At 41.9% G+C, this 27,201-nt stretch overlaps 1 protein-coding gene across 2 annotated transcripts in view; it reads left to right on the top strand.

Moving 5' to 3' along the window:
- The first annotated feature begins 1,436 nt into the window (after nt 1-1,436).
- The window catches only part of SLC1A4 (solute carrier family 1 member 4), a 36,395-nt gene continuing 10,630 nt past the window's right edge, over nt 1,437-27,201 (top strand). The window contains exons 1-4 of one of the 2 annotated variants that reach the window (XM_007539610.3): nt 1,437-2,355; nt 14,455-14,497; nt 20,822-20,884; nt 22,619-22,785. In XM_007539610.3, coding sequence (XP_007539672.1) covers nt 1,829-2,355; nt 14,455-14,497; nt 20,822-20,884; nt 22,619-22,785 — 800 coding nt within the window. In that variant the 5' untranslated portion in view covers nt 1,437-1,828. Of the gene's footprint in view, nt 2,356-14,454; nt 14,498-20,630; nt 20,694-20,821; nt 20,885-22,618; nt 22,786-27,201 lie in introns of those variants that run through there. The other variant, XM_060187187.1, reaches the window with a different exon arrangement.

Genomic DNA, 27,201 nt, shown 5'->3' with positions numbered 1-27,201 from the left:
CACCTGCATGTTTGCTGTCAGGCTCAGGCAAAAACTAGTAAAGTCATGGGCCCCTTGGAGTATACCTAAAATAGACCTATGAGCTTTTCCTAAAATGGTGACCCCAAATCTTCATCTGCAATATTCCAGCCTTTAGGTTCATAGTTAGTCAACAATTTGTTCTGCTTCATATCTTAATGTTTTTTCAACCACCAAGTTCCAGATGCTACCATGATGCCAACCTGACTTCGTTGAGCAGACAACCCCATCAATCCGTCCTGGAGCCCCGCCTCCCCAAACCTCTGCCCACCTAGGGAAAGAGAGAGACAGGCTGGGAATATGGATCCATCTGTCAACGCCCATGTTCAGCGGAGAAGCAGTTACAGAAGCCAGACCTTCCACTTTCTGCATCCCACAATGATCCTGGGTCCATACTCCCAGAGGGATAAAGAATAGCAAAGCTTCCAGTGGAGGGGATGGGATATGGAGTTCTGGTGGTGGAAACTGTATGGAATTGTACTCCTCTTATCCTATGGTCTTGTCAATATTTCCATTTTATAAATAAAAATTTAAAAAACATATTGTGACATACTTGTGCACCTCAAAATACTTTCATGACAAATTTTCAGGAGCTGTCCAAATTTTGAGATAGTGAGGATTCTGTTGCTTGAGGCCTATCAGTCTGGCTGGACCGTTAGGGTTTGAGAGGGTGCTGGGAGAATGGTTTGTTACAGGTGAAGAGCTGTACCATGTTTTTATCTGATGTTGCAGAACTACTTATTTTGTGGGTGCACTGAAAGATCATTTCTACAGACATTGTTTTGTCAACCAGCACTTCCCTTTGTTTTGACTACCACTCTTATGCAAAAGAGTCTTAAGTCATGCTCCAGCAATAAATTTCCAATTGCCTGTTTCATTTCTCCTGGGTACCCGGCAGGCATCACAACGCAATATGCCCCAAATTGTACTTAATAATGGATGCCTTCCTCAAGCCTGTTCATTCTTCTGGCTCAGATTTCTATTACTAACACCACTAATTTGTCCAGTTACCTCTGTTAGACACCTTGAAATGATCTTTGAATCCCATAGGACTCCCAGATGCAGGGAGAAGATGGCTCACGGCCCGCTCTGAGCTCTGTCCATTCGCAAAGAACAACCGAGTGCACGGAGATAAAAGCACCAACCCCGCGGGGAACACATCCGCTCCCCTTGTCCCCAAGGACCAGGTACTCCTTCACGTTCCATATTCTCCAGGATCCTCTGGCCCAAGGCGTCGGCCGCCCCGCGCGGCTCTGGCAGGTGCAGACAAGCCAGGTTTGTCTCAGACCGCGCCTCTGGGCGGCCGCCCGGATCAACCAGGAAGGGCAGCCGCGGTGAGCTCGGGGATTAGCCCCAGTGGCGCTCTGGCCTCACCGCCTCCTTCCGTGGTGGCCCCGCCCCTCGCTCGCGCGGCGGAGGCGGTTTCTGGGAGCTGATTGGCTGGAACCACAGGGGTGGGCCAGCGGGCGTGAAGGGGGAGCGTCCATGCCGCTCCCCTCTCCCTTCCTCCGCGCCATCTGTGGGAGCCCTCGCGGATCCGCTGTTGCATCATCTCCAGCCCTTAGCTTCTGTGTGAAGGCTGGGCGCCGTGCGATCCATTCAGTCCGGTACTCCAGCCCGCAATCGCGCCTTTTCTTGCTCTCCCTCACCTGCTCAGCCTGGTAGCCTTCCTCGGACAAGCTCCCAGATCCCACAGGACACACAGCAGGCTGACTTCGTGGGCTCCGTTGGATCCATTCATTTGAGAATCAGGTCTTTTCACAGAGCTCAGGATCCCCCGCCTCGTACAGATCCGAGCCTCGGCCACGCAATGGAGAAAAGCAACGAGACCAACGGCTACCTGGACGGCACCCCTGCGGGGCCTGCAGCCGAGCCCAAGGCGCCCCGCAAGGATGCGGGTCGCCTGCGGAACTGTATGAGCTTCCTGCGGCGCCAGGCGCTGGTGCTGCTCACCGTGTCCGGGGTGATCGCGGGCGCGGGCCTGGGCGCCGCGTTGCGCGGGCTGCAGCTGAACCGCACGCAGATCACCTACCTGGCCTTCCCCGGCGATATGCTGCTGCGTATGCTACGCATGATCATCCTGCCGCTCGTGGTCTGCAGCCTGGTGTCGGGCGCCGCCTCCCTGGACGCCAGCTCTCTCGGGCGCCTGGGCGGCATCGCCATCGCCTACTTCGGCCTCACCACGCTGGGCGCCTCGGCTCTCGCTGTGGCCCTGGCGTTCATCATCAAGCCTGGGTCTGGCGCACAAACCCTGCAGTCCAGTGACCTGGGGCTGGAAGTGTCGGGGCCTCCACCGATCCCCAAAGACACAGTGGACTCTTTCCTCGACCTGCTCAGGTAATGCTTCCCACCTCCCAGAGGGGGCAGTGGGAGACCCCAGCTCTCTAATGGACTCGTCATACACACGCACTCCTTCATATATACAACTAAGAGGTTTTTTTTGTTTTAACTAGCTAATGATGATGCTTAGGATTTCTCAGTATCAAAATAGCATCTGCATGTTGACCATACCTTTGCGAACGTCAGCTGGGGCACACTGTTCAATTTTAAGGGGCATGGGAGCAACTTTTAGCAAGAACCACCCCAAGCATTAGGTGAGAGTATGTATTAAAGAGACAACTGTCAGGGGCCAGGTGGTTGCGCACCTGGTTGGGCACACATGTTACAATATGCAAGGACCTGTGTTCAAGCCCCCGTCCCTGCCTGCAGGGGGAAAGCTTTGCAAGTGGTAAAGCAGTGCTGCAGGTGTCTCTCTCTCTCCCTTTCTCCTCCTACCCTCTCACTTTCTGTCTCTATCCAATAAATAATTACAAAAAAAAATTTTTTTTTAAAGAGAACTATGTCACCTGTACTTTACTCCTTATAGTCACTGGCTGCTCTCATAGCATAAAAAAAAAAAAAAAAAAAAAAAAACCTGCTTGGTTACCAATGACTAATCTATGATCTTCTTTGTTTCAGCCCTTGGGCTGCAAAGAAACTGGCAGGCAGTTTTTTAAAGAGTTGTCCCTGGATCCAACATTAACTGGGATGTGTGTGTGTGGGAGGGGTGTAACTAGTTGTTTGTATCCACTGTTCAGAAACATGACTCTCTTGGAGTCTTGGGTCAGGTTGCTGTCCACCCCATAGTCAGAACCACTGCAAAGTATTGTGATGTTCAAAAACCTTTTATTTTGGTAAGGTGTAAACCCTAGAGGAAGAGACAGAGAAGTATCTTCACCTAACTTTCCCTGCTTTTGTAACTCTTTGAAGTTTCATTGGTTCCTTGAGATGTAGTCTAATTCCTGTGGATGATCCAAACCCTAAGCCTCTCTTGGTTTCTCCACTAGCCTAGGTCTCACACAAGGGAATAGTGCAGCTAGGAGGCATTTACTGACCATCTAGCCAGATTCACATGCATGAGTTCCTCAGCTGACTCCCATCCAGGTTTTGGATCATTCTGGATTTGGAAGTATTTTTGGTTTAGAAGTATCTTTTGTCACTGAGGCCAAGCTCCTCATTGCTGAGGCTGTGAAAAACAGCAAACTCTGAGCAAAGTGACTCGACATCCTGCTATTTCCATTTCTCCCATTGGAAAATATGATGATGGTCTGCTACTGAAGAGAGGTTTCATTCAAAACTACAACACTGCAGCAGGGGAAGCAGTCCAGCTAGTAGAGTACAGGACTTGCTGTCTGAGACTTCCCAATTCATTCCCCGGTGCAGAATGTAATGGAGTGGTACTCTGGTTTCCCTTTTTCTTGTGTGAAATTCTGTCTTCTATGAAATAAGTAAAATATATCTTTAAAACCACAACAACAAAAAAAGTACAAGAAATCCACATCCAAAAAAAGAAAGAAAGAAAGAAATCCCATATAAGAGGAACCAAAACATTCTTACCAAAATTTACCCCAAAAGCAAGTAGAGGTTGCCTGTTAAGACTATGATGTCTGGCAGATTGGTATTTGATCTTACATTTGTGCACATAACTTAGATGGGTAGTAACAGAGTAGTCAGCTCTGTTTATTACCCATCTGGAGGGTTAAAGGACTCTCTTTTGCAGAAATCAATGGCCTAGGGAGGAGTGTACAGATTAATTTCTGAACTATTATTACCTGATAAGGGGGCTTTTGTCTCCAAAAGAGGAGCAGTAACCAAACACAAGACAGAGGGTAATGTGGGGCAACCTTATTACCATTAGCCCCTGAAGGGACTTCTTATTTTCTAATTATGGCTTTTGAGCTTTATATCCAACCCATTTCAACTCCTGCTGAAGTGAATGGTTACCAGACACAATGGCACTATGGTCAGTGTAGGTGTAGACTACTTAGTGATTTGGGTTGCAGATCCAGGAAAGACCTAAGTGGACCAAGTCGTGGCTTGTCACAAATAAGTAATATTTCATCATGCTTCCAACAGCTGACTTCATTTAATACAGCAGCTCAAAGACAATGAGAGAGCATTGTGTCTAAGGAAATTGAGACAAAGAGAGATTAAGTGATTTGCTCAAGGTCACAGAGTGATTTATCACAAAAGAGATTAAAACTATAGGTTTTGTATATACAATTCCTCTCATTCTCCCCTCCTGAAAGTCCATACGCCATAACCTGATACCATACTGCTGGTTCAGGGCGAGAGTCTCAGAAATTTTTGCTCTGGGTCAAAAGAGGAACCAGATAAGTGTATGACAGGTAAAAGCAGACCCCCACTTCCTCTAAGCAGAGGCATTGAGCCCCTGCCATAATGGAAAGCATGTATGCAGCTGCTCAGACTCTGCTTTCGCATTAAGCAGCAGTTTGTGAGAGGAAATTTGAGTCCTGAGTCACATGGAAATGCTTCAAGGGTCTGGAGAATATATCGGAAAATTTTTGAAAGTTGCTTTCTTCAAAGAAACCTTGTGGATGGCAATTTTATGTGTCTCTGGACATAAATTTTTTGGCAAAAGTAGGGCTCAGTCCTTTGCTTAAGGGCACGTGAATGAAAAGAGTTTCTTCGTTGTACACACGTTTTTCCAACTGGCCCAGAAACTGCCAAGAACTTAAACACCTGGAAATATTGGGCAAGGTCTCTGATAGTGTAGTGCAGCTGCCACCAAGGTTTTGCTAAAGTCCATGACACCTCCTGGTAGTGAAGTCACTCAGAAATCCCCCAAAGTCTCTCTGACTTCCAGTTTACTTTTCTCAAGATGAAACTATAAGCCAGAAATAAATGAAGTTAATAGACATTTGTTGAGGTTTTTTTTTTTTTTTTTGACTCCAGGGTTATTGCTGGGGCTTGGTGCCTGCACTACAAATCCACTGCTCCTGGAGGCCACCTTTTCCTTTTTGTTGCCCTTGTTGTTGTTATTGCTGTCATTGTTGTTAGATAGGACAAAGAGAAATCGAGAGAGGAGGGGAAGACAGAGAGGGGGAGAGAAAGATAGACACCTGCTTCACCGCTTATGAAGCGACCCTCCCGGCTGCAGGTGAGGAGCCGGGACTCGAACCGGTATCCTCGTGTCGGTCCTTGTGCTTTGTGCCATGTGCGCTTAACCCGCTGTGCTACCGCCTGGCCCCCTTGTTGAGCCTTTTAGAAAATTCAGGACGTCATTGCAGAGTGCCTTGATTTCCCAACACACACACACTAGATTCGAAATAGCAAAGTAGGGAGTTGGGCGGTAGCGCATCGGGTTAAGCGTCCATGGCGCAAAGCCCAATGAGCAGCGTAAGGATCCCCGTTCGAGCCCCCAGCTCCCCACCTGCAGAGGAGTTCACAGGCGGTGAAGCAGGTCTGCAGGTGTCTATCTTTCTCTCCCCCTTTCTGTCTCCCCCTCCTCTCTCCATTTCTCTTCTATCCAACAATGATGACAACAATAATAACTACAACAATAAAACAACAACGGCAACAAAAGGGAATAAATAAATATTTTAAAAAATATATTAAGAAAAAAGAAATAGCAAAGTAGGAGGCTGGGTGGTGGTATACTTGGTAGAGCACACATTACCATGCGCAAGAACCTGGATTCAAGCCCCAACCCATGAACAGTGAAACAATGCTGCAGATGTCTCTCTTTCTCCCTCTTTATGTCCCCCTTCCCTCTCAATTTCTCTCTGTCCTATCAAATAAAAAGCTTTAGAGAAATAACAAAGAAGACTGGAAGTGGGTATACAGTGCTGGCATTAGCAGCAGGTTTTTTGAGGTCTGAGAAGTGACTGTTGATAGTGATTGGCAGCTGAGCATGCAAAGACAGTCTCTTGAGTAACCAAGAGCTCTATGCCTGAAAACCCCACATGGCACAGGACTCTCAGGATAGTACAGATCTGGGTGTGACCCCAGTGACAGAGCTGTGACTTTTCATCAAGATTAATATGACTTGGGAAATAAAATAACAGGTTATCAGGAATCCATGCACTGTAGAACCTCTTGTTTCGAACAATGCTTATTGACTGGATGCTAGGGCATGCCTGTAACTTGTGCCTTGGCTTCTTCATCTTTATAATGGGGACTCATGGTAATATCTACTTAGTAAACTATTGTCAGGGTTAAATGTCTACGAAGTTCTGATTACCCTAATATATACTTACTCTTACTATAAATGGAGCAATATTAGAGAGTTACTGAGTTTCTTCCAGTTTATATGAGCTGATATAAATGCCCCTCCTCAGGCAGACTGGGAGTATGGATTGACCAGTCAATGCCCATGGTCAGCGGAGAAGCAATTACAGAAGCCAGACCTTCCACCTTCTGCAACCCACAATGACCTTGGGTCCACACTCCCTGAGGGTTAAAGAATAGGAAAGCTATCAGGGGGAGGGGATGGGATACAGAGTTCTAGTGGTGGGAATTGTGTGAAGTTGTACCCCTCTTATCCTATGGTTTAGACAATGTTTCCTTTTTTATAGATAATTAAAAAAAAAATTAAATAAATGCCCCTCTCCATATTCTAAAAGATAAATTTGTTGATTTGTTAATTAGAAAGAGAGAGAGAGAAGAGAGAACTAGAGTTCCATTCTGACACATGGGCTGCTGGGAGCTGAACTCTCAAACTTGAGAGTCCAAGGCTTTATCCACTGCACCACCTTTGGGACCCCAGGAATGATCTTTTCTTACTCTGAAGTAAATGAAAGTAAATGGGAATGTTTGGGGGGGAGGGAGGGAGGAGGTTAAAATGCCTTGAATTTGTACTTCTTATGTATAATGGTATATACATGGAGCCTAGAGAAAAAAGAAAGTGGACAGTGACTATAAATTTCAGAAAGAGAGAGAACAGTAGTAGAACTTCTCCTGGAGCCTTGGTACTCCCATGTGATGCTGGAGATTGAACCCATATGCTGTGTGTATGGCACACTCAGTGTATAATAGTGTAGCCCAAACATTCTGTTCTGAAGACAGAAACCCTCACAGATCTAAAGCTGACCTCAGTTTCCATCATCTATAAGTGGAAAGGACTGAAATAACTGGCTTCTGACTTTTTATTTATTTATTATTTATTTATTTTATCAGAGCACTGCTCAGCTCTGGTTTATGGTGGTGTGGGGGATTAAATTTGGGGCTTCAGGGCCAAAGGTTTCTGCATAACCATTAATGCCATCTACCTCTATCCCTGACCTTTCTCTGCAGGTCAAATTTTGTCATTTTTTTTAATGGAAAATTCCAAACTTATCTGCAAGATAGCAGAAGAGACAGATCCTGCCCCCCAGGCTCTGTCTACACTGGCAACTAGAAGAATGGCTGTGGGCCCCTGGTTTATACAGAAGTGTACATGAGTGCAATAATCATGTATGTAGTAACATGTGAGCCTGCTGTCTGTTTTTCTGTGTTTTGTGTGTGTGTGTGTGTGTGTGTGTGTGTGTGTGTGTGTGTGCACTCATTTGTGTGTGTGTGTGTGTGTGTGTGTGTGCACTCATTTTCTCAACAGTGCCCAGTGCTGTGAGCCTTCCCCTTCACAGAGAAGTGAAGGACTTATGTGCGAGACTGGCAGTGAATTTGCCTCTCAAGCTGAAAAGAACTCATTTTTTTAATGTTTGCAAAGAAATCTATTAAAAGCAAATTTAATATAAAACCTATAGATTTTAGTAAGAGAGTGAATAGTGAATAATTGTTTGTTTGTTTTTAATGCTGGTCACAGTAAGTTGTTTGACCGAGATGTCTCCTTCCTTTCTTTTCTTTTTTCTTTTTTTCCCTGATATTTCCAGAGAGCCTCATCACTCTCAGCTGATTTTTTTTTCAGATAAAAAGAGAGAAATAAACAAAGACATGTACAAAGCAGTGACACCCCTGGTTAAACGCACACATTACGGTGTACAAGGACCCAGGTTCAAGCCCCATGTCCCCACCTGGAGGAGAAAGCTTCACAAGTGGTGAAGAAAGGCTGCAGGTGTGTCTGTGTCTCTTTCCCTCTCTATCTTTCCCTCCCCTCTCAATTTCTCTGTCTCTATCTGATAAGAAATAATTAAACGGACAAAAAGATACCACAGTACCAAAACTTCCTCCAGTGTGTTGGAGTCTGGACTCAAACCTGAATCATGCACACGGCGAAGCAAGTGCACTGTCCAAGATAACTGTCTTGCCTCACCTGTATGTCTCCTTTCTGTAGGCAAAATGAAGATTGTGAGCAAGCCTAACAAGAATCCAAATCAATGGAGGATTCTTTGCCTATCTAGTTACTCAAGGAAAACAACTGCAATTTTTAATAAAACATTAAATAATAGATAATAAAACATTAAGATAATAAAACATTTAGATAATAAAACATTATCTCTTTTTCTTTTATCACCCAAGAAAAATACATGAATAGTTCAGCGACTGAAAAAGCATAAACCCAAAGAAACCGTTTGGGTAGTGATTAAGAGCAGACACTGAAGCCAACACCCAAACCTGGATCTACCTCTCTCCTATTTACTAGCAGTCTGGATAAGGCATTTAGCTTCTCTGTCCCTCAGTTTCCTTATCTACAAATAAGACTAACAATAGTGTCCACCACCTAGATTTGTTATGAGAATTAAATGAGTTAATATTTATGTATCTCGCTAATATTCAAATGTGTTCCATTTCTCAGAGACAGCTGAGAACTGCTTGATACAGAGAATGAGTGCTGCTTTTAGCTTTATTTTCCCCAAAGGTTCCCTACCTAGGATGCTAGAAGTAGCCTTTCTGATTGGAATGTGAAACTGAATGTAGGCCACACAGAGGGTAAACTACTCCCACACACATAACACATGAGGCTGAGGAGATAGCATAATGGTTATGCAAAAATATTTTCATGCCTGAGGCTCTGAAATTCCAGGTTCAATCACCAGCACCACCATAATCAAGGATTGAGCAGTACTCTGGTTTTCTCTCTGTATCTCTCTCTCATTCAAATAAAAAACCAAAATAAAATAAAAGATCACCACACTTTAATTCCTAGTCCTTCTCTGCTCCAACCATGAAGGGGACACTAAGATCAGAGGGGGCACATCCCTGTTAAGTGATTGTAATAGTAAATATAAGGCTAATAAGTATTTATTCAGTGAACATACTGTGCCATATCCAGTTCTGAAGAGTCTTTGAAATTTTTCACAAATGCGACTCCCCTGCAGGTGGGGAGGCGGGGCTCGAAAGGGAATCCTTAGGCTGTCCTTGTGCTTTGCGCCACGTGTGCTTAACCTGCTGCACTACCACCCGACTCCCAGTTGTGGCATTTTAACAAATATATTCTACTTCAGTCCACTGCCAGAAATATATTTAAAGTTATGGCATCCACACATACACACTCCCCACCCAGATCTATACATATACCCAACTTCCATTATAATTTTAAATGTGTTACACATTGATATAACTTCATTTATATAATGCGTAATTTTTAACATAAAATAAGGGTTGTAAATTGACTTCACGGCCTAATAATGTTTGAAATGTTGGTCTAATGTATGTGTGGTGTTATGCAAATAAAGTAAATTTCTCAGGATAAAATGACAGATTAAGGGAATATTTGTGAAATTGAGAAAGACGAAGAGTTCAGTAGTTTAGAAGCATCGTAAACCCCAGTTGTGCTGGTCAGAGAGAGATGAGCACAAGAAGATCTTCTGATTTTAGGTCCTAGATCTCAAAACTGCAAGTCTACATAGTCTAAGCTGATAGACACCAGTCACAAGTGACTGTATCACAAACTTAGTGAGTTTAAAGTAGGTGAAATAAAAAGTTCAGATTCTTGGTAGCCTTCTTCATATCTCTAGTGCTCACAATCTGAAGTTGGCCAACACAAATATAAAATAAGGTCGAGATGGAGCATGGCAGGTAGATGTATCAATTTAATGTCTATTAATTTCTATATATTAAACAAGGGGGTTTAAATCTAGCACAGAAATCCTTTCTGAAAGTTCACAAAATTGTTGTGTGGGTGTAAGCACTTGGGGAAACTGCATGAAGACAGAGCTCTAGGCAGCGAAAGGTCTTGCATAACTAGCAACTGCTTCCCAATCCGGGAGGTGGCACAGTAGTTACGCGCTGAACTCTCAAGCATGAGGTTCTGGGTTTGATACGGTAGCACATGTGCCAGAGTGATGATGTCAGGTTCTTTCTCCCCCCATCTTTCTTATTAATAAATAAATAAAATCTTAAAAAAAAGAAAAATTCAGGGTTCACTGCAGCATCTGAATGTATAAAATAAAGGAGAGAAGGTTAAAAGTACAAAGCAGGGGGCTGGGCTGTAGCGCAGCGAGCTAAGTGCATGTGGAGTGAGCATAAGGATCCCAGTACGAGATCCCGTTTCGAGCCCCCGGCTCCCCACCTGCAGAGGAGTCGCTTCACAGGCGGTGAAGTAGGTCTACAGGTGTCTATCTTTCTCTCCCCCTCTCTGTCTTCTCCTCCTCTCACGATTTCTCTCTGTCCTACCTAACAACGACTAAATCAATAACAACAACAATAATAACTACTACAATAAGACAACAAGGGCAACAAAAGGAAATAAATAAATATTTTTTAAAAAGTGCAAAGCCTAGAAGCAAAGTCAGAAGACTGATAACCACACAAGTATAAGGCTTATTATAAAGCTACAGTGATCAAGACTGTAGTATTGGTGAAAGAATCACAAATAGATCAGTAAAACAGAGAGAACCCCAAATTGACCCCTATAAATATAGCTAATGACTTTTGATGATGGACCAATAGTGCTGGAATAGTCGATCTCCCAGCATGCGAAGAATTGAGCCCATGCACAGAGCTTCACAATGATGAGCTCTAAATGGATCACAGATCTAAATGCACAATATAAAGTTGTAAGGCTCCTAAAAGATAACAAAAGAGATAATTTGGGTATGGTAGTGGATCTTCAGTCACAATGACAATGCTGTAATGTAAGGGATGCAAAGAAATGTTTTCTTTGTTCCAGAAGCCTCATCTCCAAAATGGAAGTGTTCTGTGTCTGTTCTGTGGAAACCAGGGAAAGCAAGAAAGGAGTCAGTTTTATGTGTACGCGTGAGCTTCAGCACCACCATGTTTTGGCTGGATTAACAAAATCTTTCCCTCAGTTATTTCTGGGGCTCAGTGAGTGACTGCACATGGCTCCATCACTCTCTGAAGGCTTTTTTTTTTTTAACATCGAAACGAGGAGTGAAAGAGAGATGCCTTCAGTAGTGTTCCAGTGCTTGTGAACCTCTATCCTTTCCACCCCCTCCACAAATGGGGACTGGAAACTTGAACTTGTGCTATTTGTTTATTTTAATTTTAAGCACATTTGAGAACTTATTTATATACATGAAAATGAGCAATAACTTCTGAAGAGTGGATGACTTATTTAACATCACCACAATTCAGACACTGGACATTCTTGCTACCCCCAACCTTCTTAGCAACCCCCACTCTCCATCCCCGGCCCCGAGCAGCTTTGGATAGTTTAGTTTTGCTTTTTTTTTTCCCTAAAGTTTCACACTAGTGGGATCATGCGGCATGTATTTTTTTTTTAATTTGTCTGACTTCTTTTGTTTAACACTACATTTTTAAAAATTATTGCTGTAAAGTAACTCAGTATTTGGTTCCTTTTTATTTCCAGATAGGATTCCATTTTATGGGTTTATCACAATCTGCTTTTCCATTCAGCTGTTGATGGACATTTGGGCTTGAGGCCATTATAACCCATATAATTTCTATTATACATACCATTCCTTTTGCAGACATATTTTCATTTCTCTTGGGTAAATATCTAGGAGTATAATTGCTGGCTCATAAAGTAAGTGTAACTTTATAGGAAACTGCCAGAATACATTGCATTCCTAAGAACTTGGGATCTTTCTTTTTTTTTTTTTTTTTTTTGGCAAGAGTTGCCATTTGCCTCTAGTATTGTCTATACACCTCTATTCCCATAAGCTTTTGGAAAAGAGAGATTGTAGATTGTCAGAAAACAAGTTGGTGCCAGTAGCTGTTTGGACTCAGTGTTCTGGGTTTCCATCAGGGTTTGTTCTGAGTGAGCTAGTACTGAGTTACTGCTCAAGCTGAGTTTTAACAAGTGGTGTGTGCTTTGGGGAGAGAGTAGATTCAAGAATGGCAAAGATTAGACTTGCACCAGCTGAGGGGATATCTAATCCCTATAATATGTGAGGTGCTTGCAGCTGAAATTGGTCCCCATGGGAAAAGGAAAGGGCTTTTAGCCCAACTCCTTTGTTAATTTGCCTAACCATTGAGGGAGAGAAAAATCTATGGCCAGCTCAGTCCAGGAACTGAGAATTGGCATTTGATAGATGTACAACAGGGAAACCTTGGCTCAGGTCTTGTTTCTGCTTTGAACTAGTATAGCAAATGGAAATGAGATACCAAGCCTACCTCACAAGGGGCTTTGTAATAGAAATAATAGGCAAGCGTAGGTTGCCATTCATCGATTAGAAATGATCAATATAAATTGCTAAATTGTTTCTACTTTTTTAAAGTAAATATGCTTGTGCTAAAAGTCAAATTTCAATTTACAATTACATTTTTTTTCTTAAATGCTATTTTCCAAGTACATTCAAGGCCACTTAGACAAATAAGTTTGAAAATACTGTATTACGGCTTCTAAATGTTAGCAATCTTGTCAAAGCATCCCAAGTGTTCTTTCCTTTTTCTTTCATTCTTTCTCCTTCCTTCCTTCCTTTAAATTGCTATGAGATTTTTTGCTGGGGTTTAGTGCCTGCACAATGAATCCAGTGCTCTTGGAAACCTTTCTTTCTTCCTTCCTTTCTTTCCTTCTTTTGTCTTTTTAAAATTTTTGTTAGTGATTTAATATTGATGTACAAAATTATGTGTCTGTGTGATCTGGGAGGTAGCTCAGTGGATAAAGCATTGGATTCTCATGCAATCCCCAGCAGCATGTGTACCAGAGTGAGGTCTGGTTCTTTCTCTCTCTCCTATCATTTCTCATGAATGAATGAATAAATAAATAAATAAATAAATAAATAAATAAAATCTTCAAAATTACATGTCAACAGGGGTATTAATCCACTCCATTCCCACCACCAGGGTTCTGAATCTTCAGTCTCCCCACTGCAAGCCACCACAGTTCCCCTAAGGTTGTAGACATGACCAGCCATCATCTCTACAACTATCTATCTACATTTATACATAATTGCCCCATTTTTCTTCCTGATCCAATCCTCTCTTCCCTTCTCTTCCCAAGCAACTCATGACAACATTACTACCTCCACATGTCCCTCTCCTTCTCCTCCTCCCTTCCTGGGTGCTGATGGAGCTGGAGTTCAGAGCCCACTTATCTCCTTCCTCCTATCACTTCTTCCCTGCTGGATTGTTGCAGAAGATAGGAGTTCTGGCTTCTGTAATTGTTTCTCCACTGGAAGTGGACGTTAGCAAGTCGAAACCTTCTTCCTTCCTTCCTTCCTTCCTTCCTTCCTTCCTTCCTTCCTTCCTTTCTTTCTCTCCTTATTTATTTTGTTCATAAAGACAGAAATTGAGAGGGAAGAGGGAGATGGAAGACACTTGCAGCACCACTTCACTGCTCATGAAGCTTCCCCCCATAGGTAGGGACTGACTGGCAACTTGAACCCAGGCCCTTCTCTGCACATGATAATTTTACCCAGTGTGCCACCTCTGCTCCATCCCAAATGTTATAGTGAAGTTGTTTTTGCATTTCATTGGCTGGCATTTCTTAAATCAACTTTCATAGAACAAATTTATCTATTTAGCTCTTAAAAATCACACCAATTTTTTTTAATCACCTAATAAGTATAGGTCAGAAATCCTGGTATGGCCTGGGTGATCATCTGCACCACAAGGGTATTGAGGATAAAAGTTAATCTCTGTATTGTCAGGCTCAATATTTTGCTGGGCTGTAAAATCATACTCTGTATCTGGGTCTCTACTGTGGTCCAGCATGGTACTGGGATCAAGCAAAGTGTGACAGTAGCTAGGGGGAAGGGGGACACTGTGGGGCACTAGGAAAGTTCATCATCAAGTGGTCACTCTAAACACTGAATTTTAAGAATTCTGATAAAATGTTTTCTTCTCCAACAGAAACCTGTTTCCCTCAAATCTGGTGGTTGCAACTTTCCGTACGGTAAGATTTTCTGTTTTACAAAAATACATGACTTGTCTATGGCCCTACCACCCTGAACATGCCTGATTTTGTCTGATCTCAAAAATAGAGAACATTGATGAATGAATGTTTAAATTACTGCTCTAGAGTTAGAGAAGCTGGATCTGGGCAGGACAATATTAGTGATCCAAATTTTTATAGATGGGTGATTGGAATAAAAATAATTAAAATAACACAATGTTTCCCCTAAAACATTACATTGGTTCAGTATCTGGCTGTGGTCACCTGGTTCAGCATACACGTTACAGTGTTCAAGGACCTGGGTTCAAAAACCCTCAGATCCCCACCTTTAGAGGGGAAATGTCACGAGTGGAGAACCAAACTAGAGATGTCTTTCTTCCTTTCTCCCCTTTCACAATTTCTCTTGGTCTCTATCCAAAATTAAGTAATTAATTAATTTTTTTAAAAGCACTGCATTGGTTTTTTTCACATCCCATTAGAAATATCCCTCAAATTGCAGTTTGGGGGATCTTTTAGTTATTTCAATTTTTTTTAAAAATACAGTTTTAGCTTCCTTTGGCTACAGAAGTAATGTATGCTCATTACAAAAACTATTACCACCGGTCTTGAGAGATAGCATATTGGTTAGGCAAAAAGTCTTTCATGCTTAAGGCACCAGAGTTCCCTGGTTCAATCTCCAGTACCACCAGAAGCCAGAGCTGAGCAATACTCTGGTTTAAAAGAAAAAAAAAAAAACAACCTTTATTTATATGGGTAGATAGCATAGTGGTGGTTACATAAAGAGACTCTCATGCCTGAGGCTCCAAAGTCCCATATTCAATCCCCCACATCACCATTAAGATGGAGCTGATGAGCAGTGTGCTCTGGTAAAAAAAAAAAAAAAAAAAAAAGGAAAAAGAAAAGAAAAGAAAAGAAAAGCAAAAACTATTACCACCATCATTCATATACTTTATGTTGTTATTGTTGTTGGATAGGACAGAGAGAAATCAAGAGAGGAGGGGAAGACAGAGGGGGAGAGAAAACTAGATACCTGTAAACCTGTTTCAACTGCTTGTGGAAGTGAACCCCCTGCAGGTGATGGTCCTTATGCTGGTCCTTGGTCTTCCAGCCATGTGCGCTTAACTGTGGTGTACCACCGCCTGACCGCTCCCCCCATTGGTATAATTTTTAACTATAATACTATACAACTCGGGCTTATGGTGGTGATAGAGATTGAACCTGGGACTTTGGAGTCTCAAGTATGAAAGTCTTTCACATAACCACTATGCTATTTCCATACTCCTACTAAAAAGTTAAAATACAGCAGTGTGGAATGAAATTTAAAAAAAAAAAAAGTCACCTGGAGGCAGGGTGGTAGTGCAGCATGTTAAGCACACAAAGCACCAAGTGCAAGGACAGGCTTTAGTATTCCGATTCTAGCCCCCGGCTCCCCACCTGCAAGGGGGTCGCTTCACAAGCGATGAAGCCGATCTGCAGGTGTCTTATCTTTCTCTCCCCCTCTGTCTTCTCCTCTCTCGACTTCTCTCTGTCCTATCCAACAACAACATCAGCAATAACAATAACAACAAGAAGAGGGCAGGGGAGATAGCATAATGTTTATGCAGACTCTCCATAATGTTTATGCCTGAGACTCCAAAGTCCCAGATTCAATCCCTGGCACCACCATAAGCCAGAGCTGAGCAATGCTCTGGTGTTTCTCTGTCTCTCTCTCTCAAAAATAAAATTAAATTTAAATAAATAAATAAATAAATGTAGTCTTAAAAAAAAAATGGGGCCGGGTGGTGGTGGCACACCTGGTTGAGCACACATGTTGCAATGCTCAAGGACCCAGGTTCGAGTCCTGGTCCCCACCTCGGGGAAAGCTTTGCGGGTGGTGAAGCAGGGTTGCAGGTGTCTTTCTGTCTCTCTCCCTCTCTGTCTCCCCCTTCCTCTCGATTTCTGATTGTCTCTATCCAATAAGTAAATAAAGATAGTAAAAAAAAAATTTTTTTTAAGAACTTTAAAAAAAAAAAACAAGGGCAACAAAAATGGAAAAAATGGCCTCAAGGAACAGTGGATTTGTAGTATAGGCAAGGAGCCGAAGGAGCAAAAAAAAAAAAAGCGCCCATTGGTCCGGGAGGTAGTGCAGTAGATAAGCATTGGGCTCTCAGGCATGAGGTCTCAGGCATGAATCCCTGGCAACACATGTACCAGAATGATATCTGGTCCTTACTCTCTCCTCCTACCATTCTCATTAATAAATACATAAAATATTTTTTAAAAATCACCCATAATTACCAGCTAGACCAACCATTTAACATTGTGTTATATGTCCTTCAGAAATGGTTGTTTTTTGTAGTACTAGAGAATGAACTCAGGGCTTTACATGTCCATGATATCACTAAGTGGCATCCTTGGGCTTCTTTTTTTTTTTTTTCCCCTTCAGGGTTATTGCTAGGCTCGGTGCCTGCACCATGAATCCACCACCACTCCTGGAGGCCATTGTTTCCCCCTTTTTATTGCCCTTGTTGTTGTAGCCTTGTCGTGGTTATTATTATTGCCATTGTTGATGTTGTTCGTTGTTGGACAGGACAGAGAGAAATGGAGAGAGGAGAGGAAGACAGAGAGGGGGAGAGAAAGACACCTGCAGACCTGCTCCACCGCCTGTGAAGCGACTCCCCTGCAGGTGGGGAGCCGGAGGCTCGAACCGGGATACTTACACCGGTCCCTGCACTTTGCGCCACATGTGCTTAACCCACTGCACCACCGCCCAACCCCCCTTGGGCTTTTTTTAAAATCATTTTTTTTTATTTTTACAAAGGAAGCATTGACTAAACCATAGGATAAGAGGGGTACAACTTCACACAGTTCCCACTGCCAGAACTCTGTATCCCATCCCCTCCCTTGATAGCTTTCCTATTCTTTAACCCTCTGGGAGTATGGACCCAAGTTCATTGTGGGATGCAGAAAGTTGAAGGTCTGGCTTCTGTAATTGCTTCCCTGCTGAACAGTGGCGTTGACAGGTTGATCCATACTCCCAACCTGTCTCTCTCTTTCCCTAGTGGGGAAGGGATCTGGGGGAAGCAGAGGTCCAGGACACATTGGTGGGGATGTCTGTCCAGGGAAGTCTGGTTGGCATCATGCTAGCATCTGGAACCTGGTGGTTGAAAAGAGAATTAACATACAAAGCCAAACAAATTGTTGACCAATCATCGACCTAAAGGCTGGAATAGTGCAGATGAAGTGTTGGGGGGTCCTCCATTTTGTAGATAGCTAGTAGGCATATTTTAGTTAAATTCCAAAGGGCCTGTGGCTATACTAGTTTTTTTTTTTTTTTTTTCTTTTTCCTTTTCCCCTTGAGCCTGAAATCTGATATGCCGGTGGATCCAAATTATTGTCTGGGGAGATGATGTCACGGCTGGAAAAAGGACCAGAAAGCTGGATCAGGGAAGAGAGTAGCTCCCTAATATGGGAAAGGTGTATAAATATTGTTGACTGTAAACCCCATCGATTTGATGCAATCTGGGGCCCATAATGAGCTTAGGAGCCTATGCGACCTCTGCATCCCTAGATCTGAGCTCACATTCTGTGGTCATGAGTAGGAACATTCCATGCTGCTCCAATATCAACCCATCTTCCTCAGGTGTATCATAGAGTATGTTGTCCATCCTCCCTTTGGAGGATGGAACATTCTCTACCATTGTTGATCCAAGTTGAGGGCAAGGTCCTATGGGGGCACACAAAAGGGTCTATTGTGTTGTTCCTGATAGAAATGACCAGTAACAATGGAGAGAGGGATTTATTCGAGGTCTAGGCCCATCACGTCTCTTTGGGAATCTCAGGACTCCCCGAATAGGGCCCCAGCTGATGGGGTGGCCTGATAGTGACTAAAAAGTCATCATTCAAGTATGCCAGTCTCTTGCCCGTATTCAGGTTTTGCAGTCCTTGCTTTACTAAGGTTAGCTTTAGAGTGAGTGAGAGAACTGTAATAGGAAGTAGATGAGGAGGGTGTCTAAGTAGACACTATTTCATTATGACCTTGATACTGACTCAATACAGACTATTGTGTATTTTTGCTTTCAGGTATATATTTTGCCCTAATTTAATCATTATTTTAGAGAGAGGGAAAAGCAAGAGGAAAGAGAAAGGCAGAGATAGGAAATCCCTTAGCACTGTTCCATCAGCTTTGGAGCTCTGCTGTACCATCCATGGTGCTCCTGTGGAAGAAGGGCTCAAACCCAGGCCCTGTATTTGGGAAAGTATGCACTCGACCAGGTAAGTGATGTCCAGCTCCCAAGCACTCATTTGTTTGTTTTGTTGTTTTTAATGCTGTGTCAGAGAATGAACTCAGGGCCTTGCTCATGTGTGAAACTGGAGAACAACCTCCTCAACCCAATTTTCTTTTCTTTTTTTACCAGAGCACTCATCAGCTCTAACTTATGGTGGTGCAGGGGATTGAACCTGGGACATTGGAGCCTTAGGCATAACCATTATGCTATCTACCTCCATCTTCAACCCACTTTTCTGTCCTATTGTTTTCTTAAGAGGAGAGAAGGATTGAGAGACAGAAAGAGGAGAGACACCACTCCACCATCTGTGAACTCCTTCCACGCTATCCATGGGCTTCCATGTAGTGCGAGCTTGAACCACAACTTCCTGTCAGTAAATAGCTTTCTGCGTGATGCAAATGGACTGTGCTTCACTATGTATGTTTTTGCTGTAATTTTCCTGTCGGTTCTTTGTTGATAGACCTTCAGGTTATTTATAGCTTTTGCCTAACTTTTAGCAGTGCTGCAAAATCACATTCTTTGGTTACACTTTACACAAAGAAGAATAGAAAGGCTTAGTTTACATGGACTAATTTAATTGCCCTTTTTTATTAAAGCATTTATTTATTAGTATTTCATTTATTTATTATTGGATAGAGACAGAGAGAAATTGAGAGGGGAGGGGGAGATTGAGAGGGAGAGAGACAGAGAGACAACTGTGGCCCTGCTTCACTGCTGGTGAAGCTTTCCCCCAGCAGGTGAGGACCGGGGTTGGGGGTGAGGGGACTTGAACCTGGGTCCTTGTGCACTGTAATTGAGCTCTTAACCAGGTGCGCCACTGCCCGGCCCCTGATTGCCCTTTCAAGCAGAGTTTTCTGTTTGTACTTAGAACTTCTTTTTTAAATCTGCACATAAGCACAGATGTGACTTGTGTGTATCATGTGCAATAAAAGATTGTGGTGCTTTCAGTGCCTGCAACAGAAATGGGTGGATTTTATTCCTCTGCCATCCTTGCTTAAGGATAGCTGAATACCACTGCCTTGACTGACACCTTAGTAAATTGAAGCTGAGCAGGGCAAGGTGGAGGTGCATCTAGTTGAGTGCACATATTACAATGTGCAAGGAACCAGAGCCCCTGGTCACTACCTGCAGAGGAAAGCTTTACAAGTGGTGAAGCAATGCTGCAGGTGTCTCTCTGTCTCTCCCCCTTTCTATCTCCACATTCCTCGCAATTTCTGGCTGTCTCTAGCCAATAAACAAATAAAGATAATTAAAAAATTTTAAATAAATTGAAGCTGAGCGAGACCAGAGCTCCTCGTAGGCAGACACAAAGCAGACCTCCAGGTCTATATCCTCAGCAGGTTCCTTGTGACATTTCAGAAGATAGGTGTCTTTAGAAGTGAACATGAACAGGAAGGATGCTTTATAACTGATCTTGCTCACTAGTTTATAGTGTCACAGGGAGACAGTTGTGTGCATAGTTCAGACTTAAGTGAAGCAAACTGTAGGACCAACGTTGGATAGATGTTTCTCTTTTGATTAAGTGAGTTTCGTGGAGGCTCAGCAAGAAAATGCTATCTTGCCTCATATTCTTTGGTGAGTAAAGGCTCAAACCAGATTAGAAACAGATGCTGAAAAGTTCTAAAGTGAAGTGGAACATAAATAAATGAATGAAAATAAAGTGACACATTAACAAAAAAAAAGTGAACTTTGGCATTTATGGACTATCAAGGTTTTTCAAGTAAAACCAGCTATCAGCTGTTTGGAAGAACAAATGCTGAGCATGAAATTGTGCAGTGTGTCTCCAAACTATTGCCCAAGGGACATAAGGAAAAGCTCTCCCAATTCCTTGGGTCCCTAAATAACCTAGAGGCCTCTTGGCTTATATGTTGCCTTGATCTTAATGTAGCTGTTGTATAGTTTTTAGAGGCCCTTGTCAGGCTAACCAAGTGAGTAAAGTTCAGAACACTCAGAGTTCAGAATACTGTTGGGACAGTAAGAGACCCAGAAATTCTCTGGGTTCTTCTGAGTTGGTTTTTGCCTGCAAACTAACTGGTTTTCTTTCTCTTGTTTACAGCATGCAACCAATTATTCACTGATGACCCACAACACAAGCTCTGGAAACATAACGCTTGAAAAGGTATAACTCCTTAAAAGATAATTTATAAAATAAATGAACTTAAACTGCAAATAATGCCTCTTACTTGAAGGAGCATAGCTAATACATGTTTTTCTCAACAGAGTTGGAATTTTGGGGGGTTTGGCCAGACTTTTTGAAGTCCATGGTTTGGGTTTGCTCCTCTCCATTCCCAAGACTGAGTGACTCTGAGTTCTCCAGCTTTTCTTTAGAAGTATCACTTAAAGTAAAATCTTTTTATAGGTGAAGAATCTGAGATTCAGAAAAGTTACTTAACATCAGAGCTGATACTAGAACTGAGATGTATAGTAAAAAAAAAAAAAAAAAAAACAACTGAGATGTATAGTGATTTTATTTTCCTCCAGGGTTATTGCTGGGATTTGGTGCCTGCACCACAAATCCACTGTTCCTGGAGGCTATTCCCCCCCCCTTTTTTTGTTGCCCTTGTTTTTTTGGTATTTTTTATTGTTGTTGTGATTATTATTGTTATTATTGATGTCATTGTTGTTGGATAGAACATAGAGAAATGGAGAAAAGAGAGGAAGACAGAGAGGGGGAGAGAAAGACACCTGCAGACCTGCTTCACCTCTTGTGAAACAACCCCCCTGCAGGTGGGAAGCTGGGGGCTGTAACTGAGATCCTTATGCCAGTCCTTGCGCGTCCTTGCGTGTCCTTGCGCTTTAAGCCATGTGCATTTAACCTGCTGCACTATCGCCCAACCCCCCCCCCAATTTTTTTTTTTTACTACTTTAACGCGTTTTCTTCTCAGAATTTTGTAGTGTGTCTTAATGGAATAAAATACTTGTCTGCTATATGCTTATAGAAATGAGGATCAACAAGACAGAGAAAATAGAGAATACATTATAACTATACATTTACATATATATAACTATATATAAGTCAGTGATTTAGGCAAAATATTAAGAAAAATATCCTGAAAATTTCTGATATTTGTCAGCTAGAAAGTCACTAGAAGAACCTAGCAAAAAAAGGAATTTATTGAACACTAAAAGGCAAAACTGTAGTCATTGACTCGATCTGTAGTCAGTTTTCATTGATCAGCTCTTCATTTAAAAGCAACCCTTTAAAGTGATTACTCAACCTCTCCTCTTTTTTTTTTCCTTTACTATTCACTTTTTAAAATTTCTTTATTGGGAGATTAATGTTTTACAGTCAACAGTAAATACAATAGTTTATACATGCATAAAATTTCTCTCAACCTCTACTTATACTGACAGGGGATTCACTACTTCAATCTGTGCCAATTTTAAACAGCTTTTTAGAGATAATAACTGCCGGGGCTGGGTGGTGGTGCACCTGGTTAAATGTAGCTGTTACAATATGCAGGGACCTGGGTCGAGCCACCGGTTCCCACCTACAGGGGGCAAGCTTCACAAGTGGTGAATCAGGCCTGCAGGTGTCTCTCTGTCTCTTTCCCTCTCTATCTCCCTGTACCCTCTCAATTTCTGATTGTCTCTATCCAATAAACAAATAAAGATAATAATTTTTTAAAAAGAGATAAAAACTAGATGAAATACTTGTTAACTTTTTATATTCTCAGACTCCATATCCTTCTAAGTGTACCCTTTGATCTTTTGAAATCACTGAAGGTTAATAAAAGTACAAACCATTCCTCACTCTGGGCCTAATGTTTCAGTCTGATGGAAGCACAAAGCAAATATGTCTTTATTCTCAATTGTTGTAAACTTGGAACCTGTGTCCCGTCTTATCCTTCAGATACCAATTGGCACTGAAATTGAAGGGATGAACATTTTAGGATTGGTCCTTTTTGCCCTGGTGTTAGGAGTGGCTCTGAAGAAATTAGGCCCTGAAGGAGAAGAGCTCATCCGTTTCTTCAGTGCCTTCAATGAGGCCACAATGGTGCTGGTCTCATGGATTATGTGGTGAGTGTCATCCCACCACCTATTCCCTCCCACCCCCATTCCTCCCACCATCTAGAAACTCTTCTTGTGGGTAAGCCTCATGGGACCACTTGGCTGTGCTCTGTGTGTGGTTGGTGCAACATGAGCCAGTCTTAGTATGGAGGTGATGGAGGTGAGACAATTTCTCCTCTTGTCCAGGGCCTCAAAGAATCACACTTGTATTATAATCACTTCCTTGATGCCTACAATGACCTCTTAATGTTCTATAACTAGTGGTCTATTTATGGATTCCCAATACCACCTCATATTGTGGTATGCACTTATCATCTTGTGCAGCAATGATTCCTATACATTTGCCATCTGCTGCATAAAATAAGACACATTTATCTTAAAATAAATACTTCAAGCTTCAAAATGTTCTCTTACTATCGTATTTTACACCATGGAAGACAAATACATCTTCATCATATATATATATATATATATATATATATATATATATATATATATATATATATGTGTGTGTGTGTGTGTGTGTGTGTGTATGTATATATAATATATAATATATATAATATATATATGCATTTGTTCATGTAAAATTACTCAGGATAATATCATCAACAGGGTAATTATTTACGGAGCCTGGCAGTAGCACATCAGAATGAACACACATGTTAACATGCATGAGAACGTAGGTTCAAGCACCTGCTCCATACCTGTAGAGGAGAGGCTTCATGAATGGTGAAGCAGAGCTGCAGATGTCTCTCTTTCCTTCTCCCTCTCTATCTCCCACTCCCCTCTCAGTTTTTCTCTATCCTATCAAAGAAGAGAGAAACAAACAAACAAAAAAGAAAAATGGCAGCCAGGAGTGGTGGACTCAGTACAGGCACTGAACCAGCAATAACTTTGGTGGCCAATAAAAAACATAAATAAAGTCTGGGGTCTGGTGGTAGTGTAGTGGGTTAAGTGCACATGGTGCAAAGTGTAAGGACCTGGGTAAGGATCCCGGTTTGAGCCCCCATCTCTCTACCTGCAGGGGGGTCGTCTCACAATCGGTGAAGCAGGTCTGCAGGTGTCTATCTTTCTCTCCCCCACCTCTGTCTTCCCCTCCTCTTTCCATTTCTCTCTGTCCTATCCAACAACAACGACATCAGTAACAACAATAATAATAACCACAACAACAATAAAAAAAGGGCAACAAAAAAAGTGGAAAAAAATAGCCTCCAGGAACAGTGGATTTGTGGTACAGGGACCGAGCTCCAGTAATAGCTCTGGAAGCAAATAATAATAATGATGATGATGAAGTCATTATTTAATAAAACTATAAGATTGAATTTTGACTAGAAGGTAAACATTTGACCAAATCTTTCAAAGTAACTTCTTAGAAATCATACTACCTCTAGTGCCAGTCCTTCATATTCTTCAACCTATTGTTTCACCCAAGTTGATTTTCTGTGGGTTTTAGTTTCTGCCTATTTGTTGTCAAGAAGTTAGCTTATCCTTTCATACATGGAGAATTTTAACTCTTCTCCTTCCTCCTCCTCCTCCTCCTCTTCCTCCTCTTCTTTTCTTTGTTTTCTCCTCCTCCTCCTTCTTCTTCTTTTCTTGTATTGCCACATGGGTTATTTCTGGGGCTTGGTATAAGTATCTTGAATCCACCACTCCGAGCAGCCATTTTTTCTCTCTATTTTATTTAATAGGACAGAGAAATTGAGAGAGAAGAGGAAGGGAGGGGGAGAGGCTGAGAGGGGGAGAGAGAGAGAGAGAGAGAGAGAGGCCTGAAGACCTGCTTCACTGTTTGTGAAGCATCCCAACCTGCAGGTGGGGAGAGGGGGCTTGAACTAGAGTCCTTGGTCATCGTGTGCACTCAACCAGGTGCTCCACCAAGAATTTTAAGTTTCTTTTTTTTTTTTTCATTTCTTTTAGATACAAAGAAATCAAGGACTGGGGGAGACACACACACAGAGAAAACGAGAGAGAGAGAGAGAGAGAGAGACCTGTTAGTACTGCTTCTACTTGTGAAGCTCTCCTCCCCTGTACACAACCCCACCCAGGGGACCGGGGCTTGAATCTGGGTTTTTGTGCACTGTTGGATATGCATTCAACTAGTTGTGTTTCCATCTGTCCCCTGAGAATTTTTACTCTTAAATAACCTAGAACTTCTTTCTCTTGTTCTCTCAGATGGAATTGGGGTGGCAGTTAGACTCATTTAGTGAAGGAAGAAGTCTAGAGTTAGGAAAGTTTGAAATTGAGTGTTTATGTTATTCAACCAAGTTTCCTTGCTCAACACAAAATTCCAGAGTATTACTTTGTCATTGTAAACATGATATGACACTTCATATGACTGCTGTTCAGAGAGGATAAAGTGTTTCCATTACATGTCAAGATTTTTTCCTTGCTTATATTTTCAGTCTAAAATTCTCCCACAATTTGGAACAAAGGACATCACATGCCAGAAACTATTCCTACATTAAAACTTATTTTTTCAATCTAATTCAATGTACTAGTTACATTAATAGGTATTCAGAAAAGAACACCAATGTCTACTGGTAGTGGGTGTTCTTTTGCACAAAGAGTGCATCTTGGACTGGGATTTAGCAGTATATTACATGCCTTAATGTGTGAAAGTCTAGATTTAATAGTCAGCACTTTATAAATACAAGAAAGATAGGGAGTCAGGGGAATCAGGTGGTAGCGCAGCAGATTAAGCGCACGTGGCGCAAAGCTCAAGGACCAGTATAAGGATCTCAGTTTGAACCCCTGGCTCCCCATCTGCAAGGGAGTCGCTTCACAGGCAGTGAAGCAGGTCTGCAGGTGTCTGTCTTTCTCTCCCTCTCTCTGTCTTCCCCTCCTCTCTCCATTTCTCTCTGTCCTATCCAACAACAAGGGCAACAAAAGGGAATATATATATTTTTTTTTTAAAAAAAAAAAAAAGACAGGGAGTCGGGCAGTAGCTCAGTGGGTTAAGCACTGGTGGCGCAAAGCTCCAGGACCAGCGTAAGGATCCCGGTTCCCCACCTGCAGGGGAGTCACTTCATAGGCAGTGAAGCAGGTCTGCAGGTGTCTTTCTCTCCTCCTCTCTGTTTTCCCCTCCTCTCTCCATTTCTCTCTGTCCTATCCAACAGCAATGACATCAATAACTACAACAATAAAACAACAAGGACAACAAAAGGGAATAAATAAATAAATATTTTTAAAAGAAAGACAAATATAAATAGAACACCATAAAACATGGAGTAGAGTTGCTTAAAAAATGCAGTACTCATAAAAAAAATTAAAAAAGAAAAAGTGCATCTGTTACAGAATTGAGTTTCAATGTATTGATTAGTGGAAGAATCTCAACCAGGTGTAAGAGAGACCTTCAGTGTTGCTCTTTCTGCTTTCTTTTCTTCATTTGATTTCTTACTCTAAGATCAAAGCATTTGTACTATTCACAGAATTAACCTCCCAGTGAATTATAAATGCAGGGTTAGAAAAGTTGTCAGGCCTTCTGGTCTCTATTAGAACTACCCATCTCTACCACTGTAGGAGCAGGGCTACATTCCAATAAAACTCATGATGTGCTAAGCTAACCAGGGAGAAAGAAGAAATAAAAGTGTTTTCTCAGACTATCAAAAGAAATATAGAGGTAGACAGTCTTCTTAAATAAAATACAAAAACAATAGTAGCCACAAAAAAACTAAGTGTAATTAGTTTAAAATAAAAATAAAAAACCAAAATAAAAATATTCACATGCAAAAGAGACATAGGCCAAAGTTAAAAGACAAGGCACTTATTGAAAAGTTAGTGAATATTTCCATATAGTGAGTGAGTGAGTGTGTGTGTGTGTGTGTGTGTGTTTCCGTGTATCCAAGTGACTGGCAAATATTCACAAATTATTTTTCTGTATACAGTGAGTATTATAGAGAAACTAAGGATATGTGTTTAGAAACCTTTACAAAAACAGAGCACTGCTCAGCTCTGACTTTCGGTAGTGCCAGAAGTTGAATCTGGTACCTCCAAGCCTCAGGCATGAAAGTCTTTTGCATAACCTCTATGCTATTTCGCTGGCCCTGTGTTTAAAAACTTTTATATCAACTTGATATTGCTGCTACATCCATGTACTTTATAATTTTCTGATATTTTATTTTTATTCTCTAGTGGTTCTTACTTGACTGGAATGAACCAAACTTATCTTTCACCAAAAATAGTTTGAGAAACACTCATATAAAGAGTTATGATAACTGAAAAGGAAGAGAGACTGAATAAATTTAGAAAGTGGACAAAGCATTTGATCAAACACTTCACAGTAAAGGAAACTCAAATGGCCAATGAAGATGTTAGGAGCTGCCCAACTTATTATGGAATAGGGGAAATGAAAGTTGGTTTTAGGAATGGGAAAGAGCTTAATGGTTATGCAAATGACTTTCATGACTGAGGTTCTGAGCTGAGCACTGG

This window comes from Erinaceus europaeus, chromosome 3, assembly GCF_950295315.1.
Source record: "Erinaceus europaeus chromosome 3, mEriEur2.1, whole genome shotgun sequence".
In the NCBI taxonomy this organism is placed as follows: Eukaryota; Metazoa; Chordata; class Mammalia; order Eulipotyphla; family Erinaceidae; genus Erinaceus; species Erinaceus europaeus.
Note: the sequence above shows the minus strand (reverse complement) of the source record. Positions and strands in the feature narration are given on the sequence as shown.